The sequence below is a fragment of the Microtus pennsylvanicus genome, chromosome 22 (assembly GCF_037038515.1).
Source record: "Microtus pennsylvanicus isolate mMicPen1 chromosome 22, mMicPen1.hap1, whole genome shotgun sequence".
Classification (NCBI taxonomy): Eukaryota; Metazoa; Chordata; class Mammalia; order Rodentia; family Cricetidae; genus Microtus; species Microtus pennsylvanicus.
This window is the reverse complement of record NC_134600.1, coordinates 31,877,876-31,891,077: the sequence shown is the minus strand read 5'-3', so window position 1 is coordinate 31,891,077 and position 13,202 is coordinate 31,877,876. Positions and strand designations below refer to the sequence as shown.

Here is a 13,202-nt window from a genome sequence, read left to right as displayed (position 1 = left end):
ACCCATACAATTAAGTAATAACCAATTAAGACATCAATACAATCTATGAGGTAGGCAAATAGATCTTTCGATGCCTTTTTAAATGAGCATATGAAATAAAATTTGTACACTGCAGTGTTATGTTTTAAATGATTCCAAACAGGAAAATGCTTAATGAATCCAAGCACTTTTACAATTTCCCTGCCGTGCCAATATTTTTTTCTACTGATAGAAAATGGAATTCGCATTTCAATACAGTAATAAATCTCACAATGTCTCACCTTTGGAAAAGTGAAAGAACAAAGGAGGCTCATGACGCCATACTTTTCTTTCTCACAGTTCCTGACAGTTCATTTGAAATATTTCTTATTATTTATTTCTGTAAAATATAAAGAAGCCAAATAAGTCTCAGGAGACAAAAAAAAACTTCTTTTTTTCTATTTATGGCCTAATTCCATGAAGACCACTAGAGATAGATTAAAAGTGTAAATGATTTTCTTAACAGACATAAGTATTAAATCCACCTGTTCCCTAACATAACTCTAACATCCAATGAGTAAGTGTTTACTGAGATACGCTTTTGCTTCTAAAGAAGAAAGAAGTTCACACTCACATGGTTTTATACAGAAGTCTAGCGGAGAAAAACAATTCTATGTGTTTCCTTTTCGGTTCATCATATAAAAGCTTGCATGTTGAACATTGCTCGTACTCCCTGGGTTTCAGACTGTAGAGCGGGGTTGAAAAGCGTTGTCAGTCACGGGGTGGGGTTTAGAACTAAAGGTGGTTGATATGTGAAGATGTCAGATTAGGCAATTGCTTTAACCCCTTGTGCCCAGGCTGAGTATGACTGGCCGCACTTCCTTTGAAGACATAAGCCATGGTGTTTCTTGATATCCCTGTAGACTAGCTGTGTTAGAGGAGTGGACAACACTAGCTTTTCTCTCACTCAAAATGGTTGGAGAAGATGCATGGACATTTAATTCTATTCCTTTTAATCTCTCTCTCTCTCTCTCTCTCTCTCTCTCTCTCTCTCACACACACACACACACATATATTAGATAAATTAGAAAATAAAAGATAAATAGGTTCTATATCATTCTAATACTGGTACCTGATAATGCCAAAGTGGGAAGAATGTAAAACATGCAAAAAGCACAATGCAGAAAAAGAAAACATTAAATATTTACACATTTTGAACTACATGAATCCAAACAGGTACTACTCTGCTTTCTTCCTGTTTTCTCCCCCTTCTATATCAGGGTGAGCGTATGTCAGGAACTTCCTCAACAATTTGATTCAATCGGTATGAACAAGTGGACAGACTACCACATAGCACATTCTTCCAGGGGAACAAATTCCTGAGTAGAGAACTACACTCCTCTCGTTTTCTTGCAGAACTGTGCCTGTCTGGGTGGTTTCTATTGAACTTGGCACTTAGCAGCTTGTGTTTTAGATCTGGCCTGTTAAGGTTCCCAGTACTTCCTTTATTGCAATAAGACTAGAGGATCATACAGTCGTGGACTGAATGGTGTGGAGTGTTTATTAAATCCTAGCTGTCATCACCTCTATTCTTCCTTACGTTGATGAAAGTAGTGTTTCGAAGAAGAAAGCATGGTGTGAACATGGTGTTCTTGAAATGGGAGTGTTTGCTCATCTTATTTCTTTTATTCCTAAGGACTTTGTCCTATTGGCCAAGTTATTGCGACATGATTAATGGCACAGGTAAGAACCTTTGTTGTAATAACCAAAATGAGAAAATCTCACCTTCTCCCACAAGTCTACGTCACTCCCAGCCAAAGGGATTCTGATGGTTGAAGGACAGTATTTATCAAACACTGTATTTGGGAGTATTTATCTTTGGGCAGACTCAGGAAGTGGCTATCTTCTTAAAGTGACAGAACTTTTAGATTAACCACAGATCAGTCTTGTTTCGTTGCTAGAAAAGTTTTGTAAAAACGCTGCTTTTTAAAAATATCTCACTTAGTAAACTGGTGCCCAACAAGTAGTTAAAAACAAATGTAGAGCCAGGCGATGGTGGCGCACGCCTTTAATCCCAGCACTCGGGAGGCAGAGGCAGGCGGATCTCTGTGAGTTCGAGACCAGCCTGGTCTACAGAGCTAGTTTCAGGACAAGCTCCAAAGCCACAGAGAAGCTCTGTCTTGAAAAACCAAAAAAAAAAAAGAAAAGAAAAGAAAAAAAAACAAATGTAGAGGTATTATTGCTAGTTGATGCTGTCTCAATATTAGATTGATAACTTAGATGTGAAGAGATATCCTTTCAAAAAGGAAAACATATCACCAATGCAGAACTGAGACTGAGGCGGTAAGATTGTAAAACAGATGCAACCTAATTTGGACAAGTTGGTTAGAATGGGCAAAAAGCAAAAATGAAGCAAAATTAGATGTCTACTATCTGTTAAGAATATATGTGAAAGTGTTCTCAAAATTAGATTTAACATGCAAAGAAACAGATAAAATCTTTGATTTAAGATATAGGTAGGTTTGGCTTCTTATTGTCCTCAATGAAAAGCACACTGTTCATTCGTGAAAGAAAAATGATTGTACAACACAATGGTAATCAAATATCATGAAGTAATTCAAGTCAAAGATAAGCTTTTAATCACTATGAGGCACATGCCTAATGTTTACGAAGTAGATGAGGAAATACTTAATGGGGAAACGACATAATGAAGATAATAAAAGTTAAATAAAGGACACATGGGGGCTGTTTACCTTTTCCAAGGCATAATTGAGATTTGCGAGTTTATTTAATTCTATTCTGTCTCATAGGGTGAAAAAGGTAGAACAAAGCCATTAATGTTTTCCAAGGCACTTCTCCAAATAAACTTTCAAGTATTTCAAGACTTTCATAGTTTCATAAACCTAATAATCTTTAGACAAAGTGAAGTATACTATGCTCTTCTTAAACGGTCAGGAATGCTCTGTGTATGAGAGAAAAAAAAAACATTAAGGACTCTGAAAGTACAATTGACTTAACTAATGAAGGCAGAGCTTTGGGAATTTAGTCATGGCGCTGATAAGAACATCAGGCATGAAGCTGGGAATATAGAATCAGACTAAAGAAGTAAAAATGGGTAGAAAGAGAGATGAGTAGACAGGAAAAGATCCATGTGAGAAGAACACTTGATATGGGACCAGGAGGGAGAAAATAGCCACCGGAACAAAGATGCCAACGTGTGCCTATCATGATCTAAAGCTGCATCCTCCTGCAGTTTGGAACACATCCTTTCACAGGATGGATGCACATGGAGAATATTTCCTCTCAGAAAAGCAACTCTCTGGTACAAGAACCTGAGGGGTCCTCAGAGACCATGGGAAAACAAACAAACATATGAACACATTTGAAATGGTGAGCTGTACTTGTAATTCTACATCTGGGAAAGTAGAGAGGAGTGGATCCCTGGAACTCATTGGCTGGCATGCCCAGCCTATCCAGTAAGCTTCAAGTCTCAGTAAGAGACCTTGGTTCACACAATGAAGATGGAAAACCTATGCCAAAATATCATAGGCATGGTCTCTAAGTGACTTACTAATATTCTGTTTCCTTTTACCCTCCTGAGCCAAGCCCCACAGTTCAAATCATGTCTCCCATGCTCCTACCAATATGTCCCATTCAGATCTACTTAAAGCATTCCACTGCATTTCTAGGCCAAAAGTCTCAAACTCACACATTTTGTCAAGAAGCAGCATAGTCAGGTCTGACGAAGCAATGCCAATTCCTGATACCAACTCTGTCTTAGTCATTATTCCATTGCTGTGAACAGGCAGCATGACCGTGGCAACTCTTATAAAGGAAACCATTTATGTGGGGCTGGCTTCTACTTTCAGAGGTTTAGTCCAGAGTCACTATGAAGGGGCACACGACTGCATGCAGGCAAACATGATACTGAAAAAATTAGAATTCTACATCCTGAACTACAGGGAGCAGTAAGAGTGAGCCACTGGGCCTGGTTTTGGTTCTTGAAACCTGAAAACCCACCCTCAGAGCAATTTCCTCCAGCAATGCCACACCTACTCCGACAAGACCCTACCTAATCCCTCCCACATAAAGCCATTCCCTGATGACTAAGCATTCAAATTTAAGCATATAGGGACTTTTCTTTGTTTATTCAGGGTTATATTTGTTGTTTGCTTGGGATAGGCTTTCTCTGTGTAGCTTTGCCCGTCCTTGAACTCACTCTTTAAACCAGGCTGGACTTCAATTCACAGAGATATTTCTGTGTTTGCTGAAATTAAATGTATGTGCCACTAATACCCAGCTATGGGGTCATTCTCGTTCAAACCACTACAATCCTTGCAGACAGACTCATGAGACAATATGATCTAGGCAACTCTTCAATGGAGATTTCCCACTCACGTCACTCTAGGCTTCATCAAATTGACAAAGATAGCTGTCACATCCATTGTGATTGAAGTGTGCCCTAAGTATGCATTACCTTGACAATGAAAGATATTTGATTATATATTTAAAACAATAACATGTATATGCTTGAATAAGTGAAATATAATTTTTTTTATTTTCTGAAGACAGCTAATCCACTGGTAACTTTAAAATCGTATACACAATTCATGTTTTATTTTTCCTGACTACACTGGAAAGAGCGATTTCTAGACTTTGCTAGGGTTCACATCACACAAAAAAACTTGTCATTGGCTTGATCTCTAACAGATGCAGCCTCTTTCCCACCTTTTGTTGAGAAGTCTCGGGTGCTGCGGTTTTTCTCCTCTGACATTTGCAGGTAAGTTTCTGGAAGGCAAACATTAGACTTCTCCATTCCAGTCTTTAAAAAGACGGACAAATATTTTCCTTGATTTTTTCAAGGTGCATTTGTTACAAGGCTGTGTCAATGATTCCCACAGCAAGTTGTTTTTAAACTTGAGGGTATTAGAATATACCCATGAGTACTGGACCCCACCCAACTACCCCTGATCCTCAGTCCTTTCGCTAAAAATGAGACTACAGGCAATCTTTAGACCCCTCTGAATCATTACCCTATGTATAAAGCTTCTGAGAATAGGGCTGCTTCGTATAGGCTTGGCTGGGGGTCAGAGAGATTATCAAATGATCTGTGACACCCTGAACAAGGCATGGAGCGCAGGGGCTGAATGGTAAAGATCTGTTCCATGCACACACCCCACCAGGTGAGCCGTTCTTCCTCTAAGCTTTTTTTGAACGATGGAAATTTCATTTAAATTGAGCACAAATAAAAAATTTGAATAAGTCAAATACATATTTGTTGCATAGAAGAATTTAACTATGGGAAGCATCTCTGATATTTATTCCCTGTAACAGTTCACATGTAAACCTGACCCTAGAAGATTTTTAAGAACTAAAGAATTCCTGTTTTATACTCATGATTTTAAACATGGTATGCTGTAAATTGTAAAACCATAAAAAAAGGAAATCAGTAATTTTTTCTAAGAATAATTCCATCAGGAATGTGTGACTGCTTTCTAAGTTAAACCAAGAATATAAACTAGATTTAAGAAATAGAATCAGATCTGCAGAATGGGATTCTGGCTCCTAGTATGAAACTCTTTCTTCAAATATCCATGTAGGTCCATCTACGCCGTGTTTGGGGGTGACGTTGACCTTAAAGGAATCCCCGTGTACAGATTTGTTCTTCCAGCCAAGGCCTTTGCATCGCCACTCCAGAATCCAGACAACCACTGCTTCTGCACTGAAACTGTTGTCTCCAATAACTGTACATCCTACGGTGTGCTAGACATCAGCAAATGTAAAGAAGGTATAAAGATGGCTCATTATCAAAGCCCCTGAAAAAAATTTATTTAATAATGTTTGGGAGTTTTACTCATAAGTTGTAACATACAAAAATTATATAGAGTTAATACATAATACATTGTATTGTGAAAATAAGCCATATTCAGGAAACTATATATCACCAACTTTCTCTTATATGCAGAATATAGAGTTAAATCTCCCCTTCTCCTGTGTGTGTGTGTGTCTGTATCTCTGGCTATGCATCATCTGTGTGTGTCTCTGTGTGTGTGTGCCTATGGCTGTGCGTCGTGTGTGTGTCTCTGTGTGTGTGTGTGTGTGTGTGGCTGTACATTGTGTGTTTGTCTGTGTGTGTGTCTGTGTTGTGTCTGTGTGTGTGTGTGTGGCTGTACATTGTGTGTGTGTGTGTGTGTCTGTGCATCGTGTATGTGTGCAGTTTTCAAAGTGTAATGGACACCATACTAAAGAAGGTGGGAAAGACAGAAAGAAATTCCTGGGACAAGAAAGCTTGAATGAGGGCTGCTAGGTAGGCAGAAGAATCCAGGAACAGGAGATGGATGAATAAGACTGTATCCTGACAAACACCCATAATTCGCTTTTTATTGAAGATTTAAAATAAAACAATGGTAACAGAAGGTAACCTTAGATGGCAGTGGATGTCATGCCTTTATAAGTTATTTCAAGGCTTCTGGGATGTTTCGGTATTGCAAAAAATTGGTTATTAGGAAAACCACAGTGCTATTATACCATGTTGTTTTGATGGTTAGGGAAAAGTGAAAATTCCCAGGATACATCAAGCCCCATAACCATCTGCAATGGTTGTAGCTTTTGCCCTTGGAAAACGGAGAACAAGATTAAATACGCTTTCATTGTGTCCCTAAAGAAAGAAGTGAGAAGCTGTCATGCTTGTCTTGTTTACACACTCTGTACTCAGTGAGAACAGAGAAAGAACAAACCAGGGAGACAGGCAGTGCTGCCATAGCATCATTGGAGTCTGAGAACATGGACCAAGTCCATAGGAACATCGGTCTCATTGGGTTTAGTGGTGAACATTTGAATTCTGGAATTTAGTGTGTTTAGAAACAGACGTCAACTGGCTACTAAGTGAGATATCACAGATTTTATGTTGTTTTGCAAAATAATGGCCAGATGTAATGCTCTTGCCTCAGCCTTTCAAAAACAAACAACATAGTAACTTACAAAAGCTTTATGCTCTAGCAAATATTCTAAACAACATATGAAATGTAAAGTAACCTGTTTCTAATTGTCTCCTAAAATGTGTCTTCAGGAAAACCTGTATACATTTCCCTTCCACATTTCCTGCATGCAAGTCCTGATATCTCAGAACCTATCGAAGGCTTAAGTCCAAATGAAGAAGAGCATAGGACATACTTGGATGTGGAACCTGTAAGCCATTGTCTTATTGATCTGATTTGGATAATAGTCTAAAAATTTAAGAAAATAAATTGTTTCATAATCTTGAATCATATCCATAAGATCAGTGGAACTTCCAATGAGACTAGGACTTTACTTCCTCCTATTTGAATGTATAAATGGCATGGAAATCAATTTTGATTTTAACACATAAAACCTCATAAGACTTTTACTGACCCTCAGATCCAGAAATTATAATTGTAAAATTTACTGTAGTTACCTTACAATTGTATAATATCATCATCATTATTTTACTTTACTGGTATTGTTTTTTTTTTTTTGAGGAATCACTGCTAGCAGGGACTTAAGATATTATGATTATATGTAATTTTCAGACAAAATCTATGAGAAAAAAATGTGTAAAGCTGCTATAGAACTACTATTAACATTTCAATTATCTTTAATTTTTTTACGTTTGTAGCTCAGTAGTCTAACGTTTACCAGGCCTGTAAGCTCTGGGAGTAGCTCTCAGCATCTAATAACTGTGGGAGAATCATTTCTGCTAAAATAATGAAAGTTTGTAACATTGCTTTTTACTGATATGTAGACAGTAACAAAATAAAAATTTGAAAACTTGGTTCAGGAACTAAATTAGATACCTGAGTTTTCCTTTTTAAATTGCTTTACTAATGTTGTTGATTTCTTCAAGACCAAATTAGGTAGATTTGATAATTTAAACAAAGATAAGTCAAGAAAACTCTTTCTCTTTCTCCAAATATATGCATGTATGTATGTCTTTCTCTGTATATGTTATGTGTGTAGGTCAGCGTGTTCATACATATGCATGTTGAACATGATTACATGTACTTACGCAAAAGGTTTTATAGAATCTAACTTCCCAGCTTTAAGAATTCTTCCATTTCAAATTTAAAAAGACTCTTTGTGTCACAGAAAAGGTAAAATCTGACTATTATAAAAGAATGTTTTAGAAACTTGTAATTATTTAACTTTGCCCTGTTTAGATAACTGGATTCACTCTACAGTTTGCAAAACGACTGCAGGTGAACATACTGGTCAAGCCAGCCAGAAAAATCGAGTGAGTCTCCTTAACTTTGCTGTTTTTATGCAATCGGTTGCATTTCTTGTAAAATGTGAGTAGATTGGTGTTAGTGAAGGTGGAAACGACGTCTTCTGGTTTTGCATCGTTTTGCCATTACACAATTATTACATAAACAGGGAACTTTTTACTTGAAGAATCACATCTAGTGCTTGTTAAATGGCCTTTAGATATTTCAACTACTGTTAGTTGGATATTATTGGGGGCACCTCTTACGTACATTATATCCAATTATTACTACTGCAGTAACTTCGAGGTCATATACTTTCTTAGATTAAAATTTATAGCTATAAACTAATAATCCAATAAGAAATCTACATTAGATTATATGAATGGACAGTCTGAAAAACATCCGTGTTAAAATTGATTCATTGAACGGAACAAAATCAAGAAACTTGAACAATCACAAGACTAATTGAATTCTGAAAAAATTATTAATTTGAAATGTATTTTACATATGTGAAAATATACCAATAATTTTTTGCTGTGTATTATAGAGCATTGAAGAATCTGAAGAGAAATTATATTGTACCTATACTTTGGCTTAATGAGGTTAGTATTTTATTATTCATTAACAACAATTTTCTGTAAAAACTTTTGGTATTTAAAATGACATGTGTATGATAATATTTGAGGATGTATTTACATTTTCTATAAATATGATCTTACACTTTGTTATATCTATTAGAATAAAACTATATTACACAGAAGTGGTTGATAAGTTTTATGGTTTATTTTTTAGACAGACAAATAATTTTGTATATTGTACTTGTCATAGTAAAAAGAGAAGCATGCATACATATAATACTGCAGAATTCAAGACTCGTTGAATATAACAGTGGTAATAAAAAAATCAATTATTCCTAAACAGGAAATATTAGAGTAGACTGACGATTGACTGATAAACTATTTCCTGTGAACTGCTAAAGTGATTTAATCACAGAATTAGAAAGCGCTTTGCATAAACCCTCACAGCAGTACAGCTGCTGACCTTTGCAATTTCTCCCTGACACCAGGAAGCAGAATTAGGAAAGCTGTGGAATATTTCAAAGAATTCCTATGATCAAATGAATGCTAGTTCACTGCTGAGTTCTATCCAGCATGATCAAAATGGCGGGCATCTCTACCGTTCCCTGGCTTGTTCAGTGTGTCTATTTGTAGATGCAAAGTGAATTTTACTGACTGTCTGATGCAGCTGATACCTATGCATGAGTTTAAAGAAGAAGATGGTATAGACTTATTTTGTTTCGTTCATTTACTCCCATAATATTAATTGTCAACTTGATTACAGACTGGAACTATTGGCGATGAGAAAGCAAAAATGTTCAGAAGTCAAGTGACTGGGAAGATAAATCTTCTTGGCCTGGTTGAAAAGGTCTTGCTTGGGGTTGGAGCAGTGATGTTTGTTGCTTTTATGATTTCATATTGCGCTTGCAGATCCAAGAATGGAAAATAAGTAAGTGCTCCAGAACAGTGTGTATGCTTTAAAATATTTTAATCTTATCAAAATGGTTATAAATTAGGGCAAAAATATTTTCAGACATGGTTAGTCAAATACAATATATTAATAAATATCCCAATTTTTGATAAGTTTATGAATTAAGAAACAAATGATTGAAATTATGACCATTGTAAAATTAGTGCAAATATAGCTTTTGTCCAAATTTAGACTTACTCATTTATTTTATGTCAGTTATTAAAAATTACAAATAATTTGTAAAATTAAGCAATTTCAGTAGATTGAAAGTCATAAAAGCAATACAAAAAGATGAAGATGCAGGCATATATACATTTTGATGAAACACAGAGGTCAACAAACTATCTTCATAAAACTTAGATGTACATGTCAGCTGGGTCTTTTCCCAGTCATGGGTTAATAGCATGATATTCTGATGACAAACTAAAAAATCACTATGTGAAAATTAGAACATAAAATTACAAGAAAATCAGCTATTTAATTAATTGAGTCACCCAGTTTAAAGAAAAAGTAGGTAATTGTAGATTTTATTTATGAGTCTTGGCAAAACTGCAGAGGCTGTTCAAGGCACAGTCGTCTAGATATAAGTGCCCATGTTTTTCTCATAAACAAAAATGAAAATTGAAGGTACTTACCCTGACCTAAAAGTGAAGTGACTTTGAAGGAAAACTTCCCAACCTTCTCTCCCCAAATGCAGCATGAGTAGAAAACGCTTGGTTTGAAAAAAATCACAAGTTCAAAAATAAATCACTTCATTCTACTGAAGCTAAAATTGGTCATAAGTTGTCTTATATAGAAAAGTTTGAGTTTGACATCAATAACTGATATTGAACAAATGCTGATCATACTAAACATTTTACATAAATCCGTAATTGAATTTTATGTTTCCAATAATCTGAATTAATATATCTTCTGGAGACATTCTAGAAAATCATAACCAGTATAAAATTATCTATGGTGAAATCTAAGTTAATCATATTAATGTTTTCAAAAATAATGCAGAAGATAGTTACGAATATTTATTTTATGAAAAACTTAACATTTCTATTGAGGAAGGGAACTCTGGATCGTTTCTGCTGCTCTTTCTAAAATGTGTTTGCATAACATGTGTTTACAATGATAACCTAACATATTTACATTTTAATAATTAAAATAGTAGCTGGAGAGATGTTGGGGCACTTAAGAGCATCATTGCTCTCCAAGACGACTGGTAGAGGGCTGCTAATTCCAGGTCCAGGGAGTTGATGCCCTCTCCTGGCCTCCAGTGTCATTGCATGCTCATAATGATACACAGATATACATGCAGGCAAAATACCCAGTCACATGAAATAGAAACAATTAAATCTACTGCATTAAAAATATTATCTTTAATAAAAATGATGAAAAAAAATTCTCCCCTCCAAAATGAAAATACTATCTCCCATTAGCCTGACAGTGAGTTATGATGTGTATTCTTATGTCTATAATAGATTTAAAAGACTACTACGTTTGATCAAATCCCTGTTCAAGTACAAAAGAATGTCTATAGAAGTTACAATTTTGTTTACTTGAATGAATAACTTCATCATTCCTTAATGATCCTTGGATGTAAGGTTTCTTAGGTTCATATATGACAAACTGATAAAAAGAATTAAAGGCTCCTAATGTCTTCATCACTGTCTGTTTTGTTAATGCTTTTCACTGTTGTAAAGAAGGAAATAGTATTTTTAGAAAGCATTTTTCCCCAAATCAGACTTTTCCTTCACAATAACTTGACTGTGCTAGACTTAGAATTAGGAGGGCCAGGTTTGTTGAAATAATCATTTGGGGCCATTGTACAATTTATGTCTCTAGCTAAATGTGTGGACAATTATAAAAGGAGATAGTCATTTAAAAAGGAATAAAGTGCTAAGGAGAATGTGGTTTGTCGCATTCGTTGCAAGGGGAATACACAAAGCTCAGTTCGAATCTAGTGACACCCTCACCTCTCCACGGAAGACAGTCTCGAGTGCATTGTGATGCTCGGCAGCAGATTTAATTAGCTGCCCCCCCTGGTCTTATTACGCTCAGCTCCTGGGAGTTCCGGTGCAGGTTTCAAAGTGTCATTCTTAAATGGGAACCTGTGTCCCTCGACGGTGAAACTCTTAGAGACCGTTTCTCTTTAGCTTGAGACATAGGGCTGGATAATTGAAAACGTATCTTGACTATATATGAAAAGATTATTTTAGCTTTTTATTACCCCACTGCTTTCTAACTGGCAATGTTTTGTCTCTGCTTTACAGGTTGTAAACAAGCCTAAATTTATTCATCGGATACATAAAGATCTTTGATAAAATCAATCTACAAATGAAGACTTAATATATACTTTTTTTTTTACAAAACACAGCTATCTTTAGTTTAAGAAATGGTGATGTGCTCTCTCTCTCTCTCTCTATACATACATACATATATATATATATATATATATATATATATATATATATATATTAAGCCAAACATATCTAAGAGATTAATATGTCACTATAGTCTATATTTTTAATACAATCCAGCACTTTGTAAAGTTCATCATTTGTAACCCTGAGTAGACTTCACTTTCTGTCAAAACAGTTCTTCCTGTTTGGTTCTGATTTATTGATGTGCTCCCTGACAGCAAATTTCAAGAGTGTACATTCTAAGCAATTTTTCTTTTCCTCATTGGAGGGAAAACATTGTTATGTATAGGGTGCCACATTCATTTACAGCAAATGTACCTTGGGACTGTTAGCACATAGAATCTCATAGGTATGAACTAGTTTGAAGGATATTTAAGAATGGAAAATGAACAATTGGCATATGAGCCATTGATTATATATCGCTTAAGTTTATTCCTCTCTAGAGTTCTTGGCACAGCAAGGACTGTGTCAGATACCACAGCAATGTTTTAGTCTCTAACCCTAAGCTTATATGTATTGTCTCTCGTCATGAAACAGATATTTCTAGTACATTTCAGCTCTTCGTTTTTAAAGTATGTTGTCATATCCCATGCTGCATTGCCCTTCAGAAACTGAGTAGGTTTTCCTCTTTCTGCTTGCCTGCAACTAATGTAACATCAGAGAGCTGTTTTAGTATCAAGAGATGTAAATGATAATAAAAGAGTTATTTTATGGACTATTACAAAAGCTAGAATGTGCTTTAAAATGTGCTTGTGGTACTATCTCCTGCTTTCACAGTCACCTAGAAAGGACTGGTTTCTAATATTAAAAAGCATTGTTCCTTATATTTAAATTTTTGTCTAGTTCCTATTGCATCACAGAATCTCATTTCCTGTGGAAGTATTCTGTCTAAAGCTATACAACTTTCTAAATTATTTAACCACTCTGCTATGTTTTAATCCAATTTAAAAGGACATTTGGTTCTGTTTCTAGCAGCACTGTGAGTCTAGAGGCCAATTTCTTTCCAGTGGGAGACATATAAATAGATTATTCTGCTTTCTTTAGCAGAGTGACCTATAGTAAAGAAGATTAGTCCCAACAAATT

At 35.6% G+C, this 13,202-nt stretch overlaps 1 protein-coding gene across 11 annotated transcripts in view; it reads left to right on the top strand.

The window, feature by feature from the left end:
• Cd36 (CD36 molecule (CD36 blood group)) overlaps positions 1-12,942 on the top strand; it is a 78,492-nt gene extending 65,550 nt beyond the window's left edge. For all 11 annotated transcript variants that reach the window (XM_075956515.1, XM_075956522.1, XM_075956514.1 and 8 more), the window contains 8 exons: positions 1,655-1,701; positions 4,669-4,738; positions 5,559-5,746; positions 7,028-7,146; positions 8,136-8,209; positions 8,728-8,782; positions 9,522-9,686; positions 11,969-12,942. In XM_075956515.1, the coding sequence (XP_075812630.1) occupies positions 1,655-1,701; positions 4,669-4,738; positions 5,559-5,746; positions 7,028-7,146; positions 8,136-8,209; positions 8,728-8,782; positions 9,522-9,686 (718 nt within the window). In that variant the 3' untranslated portion in view covers positions 11,969-12,942. The remainder of the gene's footprint in view (positions 1-1,654; positions 1,702-4,668; positions 4,739-5,558; positions 5,747-7,027; positions 7,147-8,135; positions 8,210-8,727; positions 8,783-9,521; positions 9,687-11,968) is intronic.
• Positions 12,943-13,202: the final 260 nt, after the last annotated feature.